The sequence below is a fragment of the Gadus chalcogrammus genome, chromosome 12 (genome assembly GCF_026213295.1).
Source record: "Gadus chalcogrammus isolate NIFS_2021 chromosome 12, NIFS_Gcha_1.0, whole genome shotgun sequence".
NCBI classification, from domain to species: Eukaryota; Metazoa; Chordata; class Actinopteri; order Gadiformes; family Gadidae; genus Gadus; species Gadus chalcogrammus.
In genome coordinates, this window is record NC_079423.1 from 17,938,085 (window position 1) to 17,956,542 (window position 18,458).

Sequence of the window (18,458 nt, forward strand, 5' to 3'; positions counted from 1 at the left end):
AGACCTATGGCCTTCCTTCAGGGGCCTGGCTCTCTGTGGCCCTCCTCCCAGGGAGACCTCTGCCCTTCCTTGAGGGGCCTGGCTGTGTCTCATTGTTGCTCGCTAGCGAAAGGAAACCGCTCAGAGCCAAACTCAAGGGCCATTTTTTTTAAAGAGGCGCCAACACAAATATTGCTCTTCCGATAAGGGAGCCCATGTTTGACGACTAATCTTTCCTGCAGGCTAGTGGAGAGCCAACGCAGAGCTAGCGCGGAGCTAGCAGAGAGGCGTTCAGCAGATGGAGCAGTTTGCTGACTCGTGCTCCAGGCTAGTAGTTAATGTTATTGTCCAGCTGTGACGAAGCATGTTCGACACACGTCAAGATATCTGAACCGGTATAGCGTGGCCATTAGCGGTGCACCTAGTAAGTAAGTAGTAAGTAAGTAAGTGAGTGAGTGAGTGAGTGAGTGAGTGAGTAAGTAAGCTGGGTGTCTTTTCGTAGTTGTGGTGTTTCATTACTGCATCGCAATCTATGTCTGACTTCCTGTCTCTGTTCCTGAGGAACGGAGACCTCCACCTAAAGACGCCTGGCTGGTGATGGGTGGAGGTGGTGGGTGGAGGTCCCAGAGGACAGATCTGTCTTGCTACCGGACGTCCACACCGCCCAGGGGACGGGCAGGGTGGGGGCCCGGGACGGGGGGGAGAGAACCTTGACATGAGGTACCACCGTGTCACTTCCTGCCCAAGCCCTGGCAGGCCCAGCGCCATGGACCCGCCGTCCCGGGCCCCCACCCTGCCCGGGGGGACGGGAAGTAGGAATCGATGGCGTGTGTGTGACGGAAGAGCGATGGGTTCGCGGGCCTCTGACTGCAGGTCTGAGGTCTGTGTTATCTTCAGGTCCAACAAGGACACTGGAGACTAGCTATCTTTGTTGTATACGGGGAATGGGTTAACCTAGTGATATGTTAACCCTATCAACATCCTTACTGTACTGACTCGTCTTCTGACCAATGTATTTATTGTAAGTCGTTTTGGATAAAAGGGTCTGCTAAACGCCCTGAAATTAGTTGGAGTCTTTCACAGTAACGCAGACACACAGCTATCTCTTCTCACGTCCACACAAACACTAACTCAACCCACAGACCCACTCCTGTCCACACCTTGACCTTATTGTGTGGTCGATAATGTTTACTCTCATATCTTAAGGTTTGCATCTACTGGTCTGTACTGGCTGCTGTGGCACCTGTCTGTGATCCCATCTGGGATCAATAAAATCTGATCCCAGACACAACACTCAGATCCCAGACCCAGCTCCAGACACAGGTCTTGAAATCAACAACAAAACAAGCGTTTTGCCTGGAAAGTGTTGCCAAGCGACGTCACGGCATTGGCCACCAATCGAGTGGTAGGTGACATCATCTTTCCCCTGATGAGAGCCAATCAGACCAGCTGTTTGACCTCCTCTCACCTGAGGTGGTCCCGGTGGCTCAGAGAGCAGCAGACATCTCTGTCTAGAATACGCGTGACACCACAAGTGGAAGAGTCCACCAAGACCAAGAGGGGTTGATAAACCTTCCACTTGGTATGGCCCACTGAGTCGGCTGGTCGGTTGGGATCGGTTCCCTCCCCCCCCCCCCCCGCGCGCCTTGTGATGTCACTAACGAGTTCCAACCTTCTACCCGTGAAAGGTAGTACCCTGGAACGGCAGTCAAACCCGCAACTCACTACCCGTGAACCAGATCCATGTTCTCCCAGTTCCACCTCGTGACTTAAGGGCTTAAAAGTGTCCCTGGAACGCAGCATAATTCACAATCTCGGCAATCTTGTCTCCATCTTGGTTCTAGATGCTAGCCGGGAGGGGGGGGAGGGGCGGGGGTCTGAATATTTATCATTCCCACTAACCACCCAACGAGCATCTAGAGCCAAGATGAAGTCATGGTGCCCGTCAGCAAGCTAGCCTTTAGAGCCAAGATGGCGGCCGGCTGAATAAGGCCCACAGGGGAGAGCTTGTTATGGCGGGTCAGCCCCCCCCCCCGGGGTGGGCTAGGGGCCCCTCCAGGGAGCAGGGGCGAAGCAGGGGCGTAGCTACCTGTGTTGGAGTAGATGAACCACAGCGCCCCCGTCAGCAGGGCCCCGATCACGAAGGCAGCGAAGGCGATGCAGACCACGGTGGGCGTGTCCAGGACGTACAGCACGGCTGAGGGACAGACATTACACTGTTAGCACGCTACATGCTAGTGAACGTGAACACAAGCTACATGCTAGTATATGAACAAGAGCTACATGTTAGCGTACGTTAATACAAGCTACATGTTAATTCATACATGAACACACATGAACTGGGAGCTTACTTTCAGTCTGGCCGATGTCTGGACTGTCTGGCAGACCTGCAATAGAAGGAGTAAACGGTTAGCAGAAGGTTAGCTGAAAGTTATATGAAGGATGGCTGAAGGTTAGCTAAAGGGTAGCTGAAGGTTAGCTAAAGGGTAGCTGAAGGTTAGCTAAAGGGTAGCTGAAGGTTAGCTGAAGGGTAGCTGATTGTTAGCTGATTGTTAGCTGAAGGTTAGCTGAAGGGTAGCTGAAGGTTAGCTGAAGGGTAGCTGATTGTTAGCTGATGATTAGCTGAAGGTTAGCTTCATGTGAAGAAGAGACGCTCCTAATTCAACATCCTGTCGAACCATGTTCCTGACTCAACATGTTCCTAACTCAACCTCCTCTAGAACCATGTTCCTAATCCATCCTCTAGAACGACGCTCCACATTTAACTTGAGTCAGACTGCGGGGGTCAGAACTTTAAGGACAACAGCGTTCTGGGTGAGCTGACCTTCTGAAACTCCACAAACATAAACTGTTATGTTTGTGGACAGCACAACAGCGAGTCTCCAATCAAATGTCCCCAAAGGGGAGCATACATGCTTCTGTTTACAGTCAGGGCCGGAGAGTTTATTCAAAACGCTCTTAGCAGAGTCACACAACAAAGTGACTTTACCAAACAATGTTGGTAACGGAGTCTTTAGTGAAGCCAGGAGAGGCGGTTCTGACGGTCGGCTCAGCCACAGGGCTGATGTCTCCCTCTCCGCTAACGCAGCGCACTGGAGAGCGGGGCCCAACGATGAATCATAATTCCACCCGCTAATCACCGTCCCCTCGCGGCCATCTTGGCTCCAAACGCGAGCTCGGTGGTGGAATGTCCCACCACCACCGCCCCGCCCCCCATCTGTGGTTCAGATGGCTCGCTCCAATAACCACGCCTCCACAAACAACAAACAAAGGAGCCAGTGTCACGGTGGGGACCCCGGGACCCCAGGACCGGGCCGGTGCCGCTCCAGGGACCCCACACAGGACCCCTATTGTCGGCCGGACCCTCCCTGGGAGCGGGCCCCGGACCCTCTTATCTGTCCGCTCCGCGTTATGAGGAGGACCAGGACAGGAGAGGGCGCCGGGGGAAGACACAACAAACGCAACGCACAACACAACACAACACAGCACAACACAACACAGCACAACACACCTCCCTAACTCTGACTCTACTCAGAGGTTTGGTTTTATCTGTACTGTACATTTGTTTCACTTTGGTTTTCACCGTGCTGTTCCTTACATTGCAGGAGTTTTCCGTTCAGGCTCCTGGAAGCCGCTCTTGGAAAAGTGAATCCATAATCTAAGGTTAGGAGCCAGCTCCCAGTTCACCGGTCCTATCTGTTCCTCGCGGGCGCCCGGCGTGATTACACAGCAGTGTGTGTGACGGTAAACAGCCGTGCTGACAGAACCCCTGCTCGCCGATCAACCCCATCAGGAGCCCGCCTCAGAGCGTAGGCTGCATCAGATACAGAGACTCTCTGCTCTGAGAGGAGACCGGGAGGGGGCCGGGTCAGCCGGCCAGGAGCCCTGCTGGAGCCTCAGGCCTGACTTCACCTGCACGGTTATGCAATGTTCCCGTTAAACTGGCCTGATGTCCCCTGGAAGGAGCATCGGGCCCAGCTGTTATGTAGATCTCCGGGCCTGAGGTAGGTGGCGTTAGTCTGGCTGCGTGGCTCTGTTATGCACTGCGCTTTTATATCCAAAGTGTGCGTGTGTCGTAAGCCTTTGAGCTCTGAGCCGGAGGGTTTAGCAACCTGAGAGCTGTTATTGATCACATCAGGTCCCGGCGCCGCCACGCGAACCTTTCCTTCGTTACTCCGCTCCAGGAACCTGAAGTCACTCTGCAGCCGTCCCTCATCCCCTCAGAGAGTACAACGTTAGCAGAGGTTCATGAAGGAGGAAACAAGGAGGGTGAATTTGTTCAGGGCAGTAAATCCTGAGTGACAACGAGGGCTCCAGACCGCTGTGTTTTTCCGTGCGCAGCGCTGGCCACGAGAGGCCGGCTCTGACGGGCAGACGGGGTGTTGGGACGCGGCCCACTGGGCAGGGAGTGTTGGGACGCGGCCCGCCGGGCAGGCGGCCGCTCAGAGCTCTGCTTGTTGTCTCTGTCGACTCCGATGAGAGACGTCTCTGTGTCGGGCTGTCGGGCGCTGCCTTTGAAGGCCTGGGCCCTGATTGGTTTCACGGTTTCATCGTGTTTACGCCATCGGGGAAATGAAACCCGGCACTCTGGCGGACGTCCACCCGGCAGCGGTGCCAGTCTGTGGGCTGCTCACGCTCGCGGCTGCATTAGCCTACCCAGAATGCATCTGGGGAGTCATTGCACCTTTGAGAGCCTCGACTCTGCTTAGACACAGGTGGAGACGGAGGTGGAGGACGTGGGCTTCATGTTTCATTTATTATCTTTCCTAGCGAGGAAACGTGCCACGCCCCCTGATTGAGGAGCTCTGAGAGGACAGAGCCTGGACCAGGACAGAGCCTGGACCAGGACAGAGCCTGGACCAGGACAGAGCCTGGACCAGGAGCCTGGACCAGGAGCCTGGACCAAGACAGAGCCTGGACCAGGACAGAGCCTGGACCAGGAGCCTGGACCAGGAGCCTGGACCAGGAGCCTGGACCAGGACCCCTGCGGTGCTGTGATACACGAGTGCTGCTTGACTCGATTGAGATCTGATCCACGCTCAGCGAGGCCTCCTTGAGGAGGAGGAGGATGAGGAGGAGGAGGAGGAGGAGGAGGAGGAGGTGGAGGAGGAGGAGGAGGAGGAGGTGGAGGAGGAGGAGGAGGAGGAGGAGGTGGAGGAGGAGGACGAGGAAGAGGAGGAGGAGGAAGAGGAGGAGGAGGAGGTGGAGGAGGAGGAGGAGGTGGAGGAGCAGGAGGAGGAGGACGAGGAGGAGGAGGAGGAGGAGGAGGAGGAGGAGGAGGAGGAGGAGGAGGAGGTCACCGTGCCAGAGGAGCACTAAGAGCGCCCCCCCCCCCCCCACTTGACCGGGGGTCAGGACACACACCCTGGCCCCCCCACCCGGGACGTCTGACTAATGGGCGTCGTGAGGGGCCCTAGACGAGCTGGAAAACCCCACACACACACACACGCACACGCACACGCACACACACAGAGATAACACACATGCATATGCATGCACACAGACGCACACCTCCTCCCACTCCTCCTCCTCAGTGAAGTGAAGCTGCAACCGCTCAGCACCATGACTCCTCTTTTCCACTCTCCCTCGCTCTCCTTTTACTCCCCATCTTTCTTTATATCACTCCCTTTAAAATATCTGTCTCCTCCACTCCTCCTTCAACTCCATCTTCTCATCACCCCCTCCCTCCCCTCTCCCTCTCTCTCTCTCTCTCTCTCTCTCTCTCTCTCTCTCTCTCTCTCTCTCTCTCCTTCTCTTTTTCTCTCTCTCTCTCTCTCTCTCTCTCTCTCTCTCTCTCTCTCTCTCTCTCTCTCTCTCTCCTCTCTCTCTCTCTCTCTCTCTCTCTCTCTCTCCCTCTCTCTCTCTCTCTCTCTCTCTCTCTCTCTCTCTCTCTCTCTCTCTCTCTCTCTCTCCTTCTCTTTTTTCTCTCTCTCTCTCTCTCTCTCTCTCTCTCTCTCTCTCTCTCTCTCTCTCTCTCTCTCTCTCTCTCTCCCTCTCTCTCTCTCTCTCTCTCTCTCTCCTCTCCCTCTCTCTCTCTCCCTCCATCTCTTTTCTCTGATGGCTTCAAAAATACCAAAGAACTCTCTCCATTTACACATAAGAATAATTCCCCCCCACGCACACACACACACACACACATGCACACACGCCTCACAGATATACACAATGACACACACACACACAATCCTAGCATGCTCATAACCTTCACACACAGACACACACAGACACACACAGACACACACACACACACACACACACACACACACACACACACACACACACACACACACACACACACACACACACACTCAGTGTGTATAATGGCCTCCAGATGTGAGGCTTGTGATCCTCTGGGGCTGATCTCAACCAATCAGAGGAGAGCTTTGGCCTCAGCCAATCAGAGAGGAGACTCCTCGGCTCATCACTCCATAGCTCACACTTTCTGGAATCAAACAAAGGAATACTGTCATCACTTCATCTCCAGGATGGATGAATGGATGAACGCACTGCGGAGTTGAACTGATGCAGAAGGAAGGTTGAGGAGGACTCACAGATAACTTTAACACTGTGAAGGGCCAATAGGAACAGAGCAACACTGTGGAAGGGCCAATAGGAACAGAGCAACACCGTGGAAGGGCCAATAGGAACAGAGCAACACCGTGGAAGGGCCAACAGGAACAGAGCAACACCGTGAAGGGCCAACAGGAACAGAGCAACACCGTGAAGGGCCAATAGGAACAGAGCAACACTGTGGAAGGGCCAATAGGAACAGAGCAACACCGTGGAAGGGCCAATAGGAACAGAGCAACACCGTGGAAGGGCCAATAGGAACAGAGCAACACTGTGGAAGGGCCAATAGGAACAGAGCAACACCGTGGAAGGGCCAATAGGAACAGAGCAACACCGTGGAAGGGCCAATAGGAACAGAGCAACACCGTGGAAGGGCCAATAGGAACAGAGCAACACCGTGGAAGGGCCAATAGGAACAGAGCAACACCGTGGAAGGGCCAATAGGAACAGAGCAACACTGTGAAGGGCCAATAGGAACAGAGCAACACTGTGGAAGGGCCAATAGGAACAGAGCAACACCGTGAAGGGCCAATAGGAACAGAGCAACACTGTGAAGGGCCAATAGGAACAGAGCAACACCGTGGAAGGGCCAATAGGAACAGAGCAACACCGTGAAGGGCCAATAGGAACAGAGCAACACTGTGAAGGGCCAATAGGAACAGAGCAACACCGTGGAAGGGCCAATAGGAACAGAGCAACACCGTGAAGGGCCAATAGGAACAGAGCAACACTGTGAAGGGCCAATAGGAACAGAGCAACACCGTGGAAGAGGAGCCTGTGAGTGTCTTTGTGTCTGTGTGTGTGTGTCTGTGTGTGTGTGTGTGTGTGTGTGTGTGTGTGCTTGCGTGCGTGCGTGCGTGCGTGCGTGCGTGCGTGCGTGTGTGTGCGTGCGTGTGTGTGCAAAAATAAGGAAGGAGTTGAGTGTGTAGAAGGTGTGTGTAAGGTGTGTAGAAGGTGTGTGTAAGGTGTGTAGAAGGTGTGTGTAAGGTGTGTAGAAGGTGTGTGTAAGGTGTGTAGAAGGTGTGTGTAAGGTGTGTAGAAGGTGTGTGTAAGGTGTGTAGAAGGTGTGTGTAAGGTGTGTAGAAGGTGTGTGTAAGGTGTGTAGAAGGTGTATGTAAGGTGTGTGTAAGGTGTGTGTAAGGTGTGTAGAAGGTGTGTAGACGGAGTGTGTAAGGTGTGTAGAAGGTGTGTGTAAGGTGTGTAGAAGGTGTGTGTAAGGTGTGTAGAAGGTGTGTAGACGGAGTGTGTAAGGTGTGTGTAAGGTGTGTGTAAGGTGTGTAGAAGGTGTGTAGACGGAGTGTGTAAGGTGTGTAGAAGGTGTATGTAAGGTGTGTAGAAGGTGTGTGTAAGGTGTGTGTAAGGTGTGTAGAAGGTGTGTGTAAGGTGTGTGTAAGGTGTGTGTAAGGTGTGTAGAAGGTGTGTGTAAGGTGTGTAGAAGGTGTGTGTAAGGTGTGTAGAAGGTGTGTGTAAGGTGTGTAGAAGGTGTGTGTAAGGTGTGTAGAAGGTGTGTGTAAGGTGTGTAGAAGGTGTGTGTAAGGTGTGTAGAAGGTGTATGTAAGGTGTGTAGAAGGTGTGTAGACGGAGTGTGTAAGGTGTGTAGGAAGTGTGTATTGGGTGTGTATTTTGGCATGTAGAAGGTGTGTATTTGTGTGTATTTGGTGTGTGTAAGGTGTGTGTTTGGTGTGTAAGGTGTGTATTTGGTGTGTAAGGTGTGTGTTTGGTGTGTGTAAGGTGTGTATTTGGTGTGTGTAAGGTGTGTGTTTGGTGTGTAAGGTGTGTGTTTGGTGTGTAAGGTGTGTGTTTGGTGTGTGTTTGGTGTGTGTAAGGTGTGTGTTTGGTGTGTAAGGTGTGTGTTTGGTGTGTAAGGTGTGTGTTTGGTGTGTGTAAGGTGGGGCCTCCACCTGTGGGGTCCCGGGGGTGCCCCCCCTCAGAGTTGACCACCAGGGCCTGGGTGAAGGTCTGGTGGTTCATCGCCATGGCCATGACGGTCTCCAGGTTCACCGCCTGACAGCCCTGTTTGGCCGGGATGCACTGAGGAGGATACAACACCCTTATTAACCTTTATTAGCCATTAATAACCATTATTAACCAATAATAACCTTTATTAACCATTAATAACCATTACTAACCATTACTAACCCTTATTAACCTTTATTAACCATTACTAACCATTATTAACCAATAATAACCTTCATCAACCATTAATAACCATTATTAACCATTACTAACTCTTATTAACCTTTAGTAACCATTACTAACCATTATGAACCATTAATAACTATTATGAACAATTATTTACCATTAATAACCATTATGAACCATTATTAACCATTAATAACATTAATAACTTTTATTAACCATTAATAACAATTATTAACCATTTCTAACCTGTATTAACCCTAATTAACAATTATAAATCATCAATAAACCTTATGTATCGTTATTTAGCATTATTAATTATGGTTAAGGTGAGGGGTTAAGGTCAGGCGCTAGGGTCAGATCTAGTTGTGAGGGTAAAGGGTCAGAGGTCAAGGGTCAAAGGTCAGGGTCAGATCTAGTGCTGAGGGGTCATAGGTCAGCGTACCGTGGGGAGGTGGGGGTCATAGGTCAGCGTACCGTGGGGAGGTGGGGGTAAAGGGTCAGAGGTCAGCATACCGTGGGGAGCGAGGAGCGGGGCCCGGGGCCCTCGGAGCAGGGCGAGGTATCGCAGTGCAGGAAGAGCAGCGAGGCGTTGGGGGGGGGCTTCAGGCTGAAGCTGAAGCGCTGCCGGCCCACCATGGGGGGGTAGAACCTCAGCGAGAGGTCGGTGGGACACAGGTTCTCCAGCAGGAGGTACTCGGACGGGCCCTGGGGGCTGGGGTCCCGGGACACGGAGCAGGACCGGATCATGAAGCCCTGGTCCCGGTCGGCTCCGGACGACAACACCTGGGGGGGGACACAAGGAACTTTATTTAAACAGCCAACAGCAACACTAACAAGAGTACACTACAGCTGTGAGACGTGGTGTAAGGAGCAGAGTCACAGAGGTACTGATGACAGCCCTGACATCATCCAACCCTGACATCATCCAACCCTGACATCATCCAACCCTGACATCATCCAACCCTGACATCATCCAACCCCGACATCATCCAACCCTGACATCATCCAACCCTGACATCATCCAACCCTGACATCATCCAACCCTGACATCATCCAACCCTGACATCATCCGACCCTGACATCATCCGACCCTGACATCATCCAACCCTGACATCATCCAACCCTGACATCATCCAACCCTGACATCATCAACTAACCTGCTGGATGACCTACCAACCTACCACACGCACCCCTACCAAACTCTAACCCCCCCCCTCCCTTCAGAGGGTCGGCCTACCTCCACGAAGACCTGCTGTCCGCTGGAGAAGGAGGGGGGGGGCTGGGGGTTGGCGCTGTGGAACAGGACCGAGTCGTAGACCGCCATGCCCTGGGCCGTGGTCCCCGCCTTGGGGTCCCCCCCGCCCCCAGGACCCGGGAGGACCTCGGGGCCCGGGGGGGAGGCCTCCCGCACCCCCTCGTAGGAACAGTTGAACTGCAGCCCGGGAGAGAGCAGGAACATTATTACTGCACGACCTAGTGGTTATTAAGGTTAATGACTGCGCCCTTATTGTGAAGTCTGACGGCACCACTCCTATCGGTCTGAAGTGTTTAACGGCGCCACAGAGAACACAGGATGTGGACGGGGGGTGAGACAGGGAGAGAGGACGGGGAGGGTGAGACGGGGGAGGCAGGGAAGAGAGGACATGGGCGTGAGACAGGGGAGAGAGGCCGGGGAGGGTGAGACTGGGGAGACGGGGGAGAGAGGAACGTCAGCACAAACTCAGCCCAGCGGATGCTGAGCTGTCATTCCTCCCAGCCCCGGTACTTTCTTCCCTGGCGCTGGAATACCCCCTCGGTGACGGGCGGGAAACCCCGAGCGCTCAGACCCTCCCTGGGGGGGGGGTCTCAACCCTGAGAGGCAGGTCAGAGGGGCCCGAGGTCAGAGGTCAACGGAGACGGAGAGAAGGCAGACGACAAGAGGAAACAGGAGAAGAAGAAGAGAGGAACCAAAGTCAACAAAGGGAGGGAGGGGAGAGGAGGGAGAGGGAGAGGAGGGTGAGGAGGAAGAGGAGGGGAGAGGAGGGTGAGGAGGGGAGAGGAGGTAGAGGAGGGAGAGGAGGGTGAGGAGGGTGAGGAGGAAGAGGAGGGTGAGGAGGAAGAGGAGGGTGAGGAGGAAGAGGAGGGGAGAGAAGAGAGAGGAGGGAGGGAGGTAGAGGGAGAGGAGGGAGAGGGAGAGGAGGGAGAGGAGGGAGAGGAGGGTGAGGAGGAAGAGGAGGGGAGAGAAGAGAGAGGAGGGAGGGAGGTAGAGGGAGAGGGAGAGGGAGAGGAGGGAGGGAGGTAGAGGGAGAGGAGGGAGAGGAGGGAGAGGAGGGAGAGGAGGGAGAGGAGGGTGAGGAGGGTGAGGAGGAAGAGGAGGGTGAGGAGGAAGAGGAGGGTGAGGAGGAAGAGGAGGGGAGAGGAGGGGGAGGGGAGAGAAAAGAGAGGAGGGAGGGAGGTAGAGGGAGAGGAGGGAGAGGGAGAGGAGGGAGAGGAGGGAGAGGAGGGTGAGGAGGAAGAGGAGGGGAGAGAAGAGAGAGGAGGGAGGGAGGTAGAGGGAGAGGAGGGAGAGGGAGAGGGAGAGGAGGAAGAGGATTGAGAGGAGGGAGAGGAGGGAGAGGAGGGAGAGGAGGGAGGGAGGTAGAGGGAGAGGAGGGAGAGGAGGAATAGGAGGAAGAGGATTGAGAGGAGGGAGAGGAGGGAGAGGAGGGAGAGGATTGAGAGGAGGGAGAGGAGGACCAGGGAGAGGAGGGAGAGGAGGGAGAGGAGGGAGAGGGAGAGGAGGAGGAAGAGGGGAGAGAAGAGAGAGGAGGGAGAGGAGGGAGAGGAGGGGGAGGGGAGAGAAGAGAGAGGAGGGAGGGAGGTAGAGGGAGAGGAGGGAGAGGAGGGAGAGTTGGAAGAGGAGGGTGAGGAGGGGGAGGGGAGAGAAGAGAGAGGAGGGAGAGGAGGAAGAGGATTGAGAGGAGGGAGAGGAGGAAGAGGAGGGAGAGGAGGAAGAGGAGGGAGAGGAGGGAGAGGAGGGAGAGGAGATGTTTCCAGATGAGTGATGAAGGGGCAGGTTAGAGCAACAGCAGGCCGTGGAACAAAGCTGAGGTTGCCAAAAGACGAAGTGTTCACTAGCGTTGGAGACGGGCTCCGTCTGGCAGACTGGAGATCAGCCCTCAACCACAGCATCAGCCTGCTCAATAGTACTCTGAATAATACCCTGGATACTACCCTAAATAGAACCCTAAATAATACCCTGGATACTACCCTAAATAGAACCCTAAATAATACCCTAGATACTACCCTAAATACTACCCTAAATAGAACCCTAAATACTACCCTAAATAGAACCCTAAATAAACCCTAAATACTACCCTAAATAGTACTCTAAATACTACCCTAAATAGAACCTAAATAAACCCTAAATACTACCCTAAATAGTACTCTAAATACTACCCTAACTACTACCCTAAATAGAACCTAAATAAACCCTAAATACTACCCTAAATAGAACCCTAAATACTACCCTAAAGAGAACCCTAAATAATACCCTAAAGAGAACCCTAAATAATACCCTAGATACTACCCTAAATAGTACTCTAAATACTACCCTAAATAGAACCTAAATAAACCCTAAATACTACCCTAAATAGTACCCTAAATACTACCCTAACTACTACCCTAAATATAACCTAAATAAACCCTAAATACTACCCTAAATAGAACCCTAAATACTACCCTAAATAGAACCCAAAATGCTACCCTAAATACTACCCTAAATGGTACCCTAAATACTACCCTAAATAGAACTCTAAATACTACCCTAAATACTACCCTAAATAGAACTCTAAATACTACCCTAAATACTACCCTAAATCCTACGCTAAATCAAACCCTAAAGAGTATCCTGAATATTACCCTAAATAGAACCCTAAACAGTCTGGGGTCTAGGGGGTGTGGGTTCTAGGGGTTCAGGGGTCATACCGTGATGAAGGGGGTCTAGGGGTTCAGGGGTCATACCATGATTAAGGGGGTCTAGGGGTTCAGGGGTCATACCGTGATGAAGGAGGTCTAGGGGTTCTGGGTTCTAGGGGTTCAGGGGTCATACCGGGATGAAGGAGGTCTAGGGGTTCTGGGTTCTAGGGGTTCAGGGGTCATACCGTGATTAAGAGCAGGTCTGTGGGCTCCAGGGAGGGCCGGTCCAGGTGGGGGAACCCCAGGTCCTCAGAGTCTTGGTCCTGGTCCTGGTCCAGGTAGTCCCCGAGGACCCGGCCGCTGCCGTCCCTCCCCTCGCCCGGGCTGATCAGGACCTGGGGGGGGGACGGGGGGGGACGACGCATGAACAATGACACGCAGAAACCCGCAGAGAGGAACTGGAAAACAACTTAATAATAACAATTATGGACTAAAGATATCCTGCAAATGATTGTATGGATAGTTTAAATGCGTGTTATTGATTGGCTGTTCATATTCATAAATATCTTTACACTATCATTACATTAATGCACACTCTGTCTCATCACAGATTTGGTCTAACTCACAGAATCTATATTTTTCTTTTGTCTCAGTATTATTGTTATAGTAATTTTTGTATTATTATTACAGATCTGCGTGTAGTTTAGAGATCTCTCTGATGGCAGATGTAATCTCCTCCTAAGTCCACTAACAACAGGCTGGAGTAAGGAGGCTCCATGAACCTGGCTGAGTAATGAACTGCAGAGAGTTGATGAAGTTAGAGCCGCTCTTCTGACAAGACTGAAGGAGTATTATGGTTCTTCATGATATATGCGATATGATATATGATGTTGGCTGTTCCTCATCAGCCAGAGCCTCCCACTCTCATTAGGTAAACACCACAGTGGGAACGTCCACTGGTGGCTCTGTTTGGATTAGTGGAAAAAAAACAGATAAAATAAGAAAAAGTCATTGCCTCATTAGTCGACAGAGTTCCTAACGATCTCCGAACTTGGGTTTGAAGTTTTAGTCTGAGACTTAATGAGCTGACTGAACCGGCCTGACAGTGATTAAGTCTCGTTAAGACGATGTCCTTATAAGGTGATGGGCCCAGGTGACCTCCGCTAATTAAATGACGAGCCGATGACAGGCACCCAAAGGGAACACGGCGTCTGGGTTGTGCGAGGCCCTAGAGAAGAATCCTGGATCTGCTTTGAGGGTTATCTCTGGAGCTAGAGCTAGCACAGAGCCGCGCTGGCGGCCCGCCCAGAGTTTACAATCTGGACCGCAAACTTGTTTTCTCAAAGTTCCTCCAACATGTTCGGTCCAAGAGGTCTGAAGGCAAGGGAGGCGTGTTTGATTGTGAGACGACTCATGTAGCAAACCCTGGGTGATTAGGGTGACTGGGGCCGATACATACTGAAGAACAACCGCCATAAAACAGCGTCTCCAAAGGTTTCCCAATCATAAACTAATATTCAGAAGTTGCCAGTTGGGATTGGTCCATGGATCCTTCGTTTAGACTTTATTGTGTTTCTGATACACTGTACCACAGGCTCCCCCCCCACTTTGGATCAATACCCAGAGTAAAGGTCTGACCTTTATTAAAAAAGCAATGCCAACATCTTGCATTAGTTGTGCGGTTGTGCTTCCACGCACATTGTTTTATATTCTAACAGTAAAAACAATGTCCTGGTGATGGATGCACTCGGAGGTTGTCTGTTTATAAACACAGGACCGTTAAAACTGTCCAACTGATCTTTATAATTCAAAATGCAGAGTCATATATCAATATGTTCACCTACACTCTGCATAGCCTCCACCGTTACCCCCACCCTTTACACACTTATTGTATGTTGTATGTACGTCCTTGCACTTAAAAATAGTACTTAGCATCATGTAGCTCTTATCCTAGCTCTCTTTGCTGTACACGGGGAATGGGTTAACCTAGTGATTGTTAGTGCTTGGCACTTGGTTCTATGAGCATCCTTTCTGTACTGACATTGTTGTTTCTCTTTCTTCTGACAAATTCACTTATTGTAAGTTGTAAGTTTCTAAATGCCCTGAATGTGAATGTAAATGTATAAATATGTAAATATGTAAAAGAGGTGAGCCCGAGAGGGTCCCCGACCCACAGGTTGAAAACCGCGGTCCTAACCCCCGCGGCGCCCGCGGTCCTAACCCCCGCGGCGCCCGCGGCCCTAACCCCCGCGGTCCTAACCCCCGCGGCGCCCGCGGTCCTAACCCCCGCGGCGCCGCGGCCCTAACCCCCGTGCCCAGGAGAGCGGTTCTCACCCCCGTGCTCAGGAGAGCGGTTCTCACCCCCGTGCCCAGGAGAGCGGTTCTCACCCCCGTGCTCAGGAGAGCGGTTCTCACCCCCGTGCCCAGGAGAGTGGTTCTCACCCCCGTGCTCAGGAGAGCGGTTCTAACCCCCGTGCCCAGGAGAGCGGTTCTTACCGAGTTGATGTGCAGCGCCGTGGAGCTGCCGGGCACGGGGAACACCTGGGTCTGGCAGCCCGACAGCGGCGTCTCCAGCGTGTAGTGCGTGGCGTTCACCGTCGCTTTGCATTCTGGGTCCTGGAGCGTGAGGTTGGCGTTGGCGAAGCCGCTGGCCTGAGAACAGAAACCGATCATCAAAGCTCCCGAACACTTGAAGAGAACCCAGCGGGCTTTACCACTCTGGGAATAAATAAAGGTTGAGGTTGTTCCTGCGGCTCCCAGCTCGATGCCCCGTGCCCCGGCGCTGCGTTGTGTTTCTGGGTTCCCAGCCGTAAACAACCCCCCCCACACTCGGTGGTCCCGACCCAAACCCCCCTGATTAGAACCCCGGGACTCCTCCCCGCTGAGCTGCGGTCTCCCAGTGCTCCCAGTGCTGCCTTCTCCGTCCAGCGCTGGGATCCCTGCTCCACCACTTCAACCCCGCCGCAGCCTTAACGAGTGGAGAGCGCTCGTTAACGTGGAGAGCCGGTTCTCTGCGTTAAGGTGGAGAGCCGGTTCTCTGCGTTAAGGTGGAGAGCCGGTTCTCTACGTTAAGGTGGAGAGCCGGTTCTCTGCGTTAAGGTGGAGAGCGGGTTCTCTGCGTTAAGGTGGAGAGAGGGTTCTCTGCGTTAAGGTGGAGAGCGGGTTCTCTGCGTTAAGGTGGAGAGAGGGTTCTCTGCGTTAAGGTGGAGAGAGGGTTCTCTACGTTAAGGTGGAGAGAGGGTTCTCTACGTTAAGGTGGAGAGCGGGTTCTCTACGTTAAGGTGGAGAGCCGGTTCTCTACGTTAAGGTGGAGAGCCGGTTCTCTACGTTAAGGTGGAGAGAGGGTTCTCTACGTTAAGGTGGAGAGAGGGTTCTCTACGTTAAGGTGGAGAGCGGGTTCTCTACGTTAAGGTGGAGAGCCGGTTCTCTACGTTAAGGTGGAGAGCCGGTTCTCTACGTTAAGGTGGAGAGAGGGTTCTCTACGTTAAGGTGGAGAGAGGGTTCTCTACGTTAAGGTGGAGAGCCGGTTCTCTACGTTAAGGTGGAGAGCCGGTTCTCTACGTTAAGGTGGAGAGCCGGTTCTCTACGTTAAGGTGGAGAGAGGGTTCTCTGCGTTAAGGTGGAGAGAGGGTTCTCTACGTTAAGGTGGAGAGCCGGTTCTCTACGTTAAGGTGGAGAGCGGGTTCTCTGCGTTAAGGTGGAGAGCGGGTTCTCTACGTTAAGGTGGAGAGAGGGTTCTCTACGTTAAGGTGGAGAGAGGGTTCTCTGCGTTAAGGTGGAGAGCCGGTTCTCTGCGTTAAGGTGGAGAGCGGGTTCTCTACGTTAAGGTGGAGAGCCGGTTCTCTACGTTAAGGTGGAGAGCGGGTTCTCTGCGTTAAGGTGGAGAGCGGGTTCTCTACGTTAAGGTGGAGAGAGGGTTCTCTACGTTAAGGTGGAGAGAGGGTTCTCTGCGTTAAGGTGGAGAGCCGGTTCTTTGCGTTAAGGTGGAGAGCGGGTTCTCTACGTTAAGGTGGAGAGCCGGTTCTCTACGTTAAGGTGGAGAGCGGGTTCTCTGCGTTAAGGTGGAGAGCGGGTTCTCTACGTTAAGGTGGAGAGCGGGTTCTCTACGTTAAGGTGGAGAGAGGGTTCTCTGCGTTAAGGTGGAGAGCCGGTTCTCTGCGTTAAGGTGGAGAGCGGGTTCTCTGCGTTAAGGTGGAGAGCCGGTTCTTTAATGATTCTTTTCTCCAGGATGAAGGGCCTGCTTATTAAAACAGTTTTCTGTGAACATAGTGTGTGTGTGTGTGTGTGGGTGTTCTGGTGTGTGTGTGTGTTCTGGTGTGTGTTTGTGTGTTCTGGTTTGTGTGTGTCCGTTCATATGTTCTGGTGTGTGTGTGCGTCTGTGTCCTGGTGTGTTTTTGTGTGTTTCCAGGTGTGTGTGTGTCCGTCTGTGTCCTGGTGTGTGTGTGCGTGCGCGCGTGTGACCGTGTATGCGTGCGTGTGTGCGTGCGTGTGTGTGTGCGTGTATGTGCGTGCGTGCGTGCGTCCGGCGTGCGTGTGTATATGCGTGCGTGTGTGCGTGCGTGTGTGCGTGTATGTGCGTGCGTGCGTCCGGCGTGCGTGTGTGTGTGCATGGGTATATGCGTGCGTGCGAGTGTGTGTGCGTGCGTGTGTGCGTGCGTGCGTCCGGCGTGCGTGTGTGCGTGTGTATATGCGTGCGTGTGTGCGTGCGTGCGTGTGTGCGTGCGTGTATGTGCGTGCGTGCGAGTGTTTGTGCGTGTGTATATGCGTGCGTGGGTGTGTGTGTGTGTGTGTGTGTGTGTGTGTGTGCGTGTGTATATGCGTGCGTGGGTGTGTGTGTGTGTGTGTGTGCGTGCGTGTGTGCGTGCATGGGTATATGCGTGTGTGCGTGTGTATATGCGTGCGTGTGCGTGTGTGTGTGTGTGTGTGTGTGTGTGCGTGCGTGTGTGTGTGTGTGTGCGTGTGTGTGTGCGTGTGTGTGTGCGTGCGTGTGTGCGTGTGTGTGCGTGTGTGCGTGCGTGCGTGTGCGTGTGTGCGTGTGTGTGCGCGTGCGTGCGTGCGTGTGCGTGCGAGTGTGTGTGCGTGCGTGCGTGCGTGCGTGCGAGTGTTTGTGCGTGTGTATATGCGTGCGTGTGTGCGTGCGTGTGCGCGTGCGTGTGTGCGTGTGTGCGTGCGTGCGTGTGTGTGTGCGTGTGTGCGTGCGTGCGTGCATGTGCGCGTGCGTGCGGCCCACCTGCAGGCTCTCCCGGTCCAGGCTGACCACCATCCTGCGCTCCTCACAGCGGACCTCCAACCCGGCGCTCAGGGCCCCCTGCTGCTCCTGGGCCCCCCCCCCCTCCTCCCAGTGGGGGTGGAAGGGCGGGGGCAGGAAGGGGGGGGCGGGGCGGCGGTCCGCCTCCCCCGCCCCCCCCAGGTCCAGGAAGATGGCGAGCTCTGGAGGGAGGACGCTGTCCATGTGGTCCACCACTTCTGGAAGGACAGACAGCAGGCAGACAGACAGGACTCAGACAGGAGACAGACAGACAGACAGACAGACAGACAGACAGCAGGCAGACAGACAGGACTCAGACAGGAGACAGACAGACCGACAGACCGACAGACAGACAGACAGACAGACAGACAGACAGACAGACAGACAGACAGACAGACAGACAGACAGACAGACAGGCAGGCAGACAGGAGACAGACAGACAGACAGACAGACAGCAGGCAGACAGACAGGACTCAGACAGGAGACAGACAGACCGACAGACCGACAGACAGACAGACAGACAGGACTCAGACAGGAGACAGACAGACAGACAGACAGACAGACAGACAGACAGACAGACAGACAGACAGACAGACAGACAGACAGACAGACAGACAGACAGACAGACAGACAGACAGACAGA

General features: G+C 53.5%; 1 protein-coding gene across 1 annotated transcript in view; it reads right to left on the reverse strand.

Moving 5' to 3' along the window:
• The window catches only part of tgfbr3 (transforming growth factor, beta receptor III), a 23,782-nt gene extending 5,763 nt beyond the window's left edge, over nucleotides 1-18,019 (reverse strand). Inside the window, exons 1-8 of the mRNA XM_056604213.1 lie at nucleotides 17,798-18,019; nucleotides 15,064-15,219; nucleotides 12,813-12,962; nucleotides 9,929-10,123; nucleotides 9,205-9,474; nucleotides 8,451-8,580; nucleotides 2,331-2,366; nucleotides 2,069-2,176 (exon numbers count right to left, since the gene is read on the reverse strand). Coding sequence (XP_056460188.1) covers nucleotides 2,069-2,176; nucleotides 2,331-2,366; nucleotides 8,451-8,580; nucleotides 9,205-9,474; nucleotides 9,929-10,123; nucleotides 12,813-12,962; nucleotides 15,064-15,219; nucleotides 17,798-18,019 — 1,267 coding nt within the window. The remainder of the gene's footprint in view (nucleotides 1-2,068; nucleotides 2,177-2,330; nucleotides 2,367-8,450; nucleotides 8,581-9,204; nucleotides 9,475-9,928; nucleotides 10,124-12,812; nucleotides 12,963-15,063; nucleotides 15,220-17,797) is intronic.
• Nucleotides 18,020-18,458: the final 439 nt, after the last annotated feature.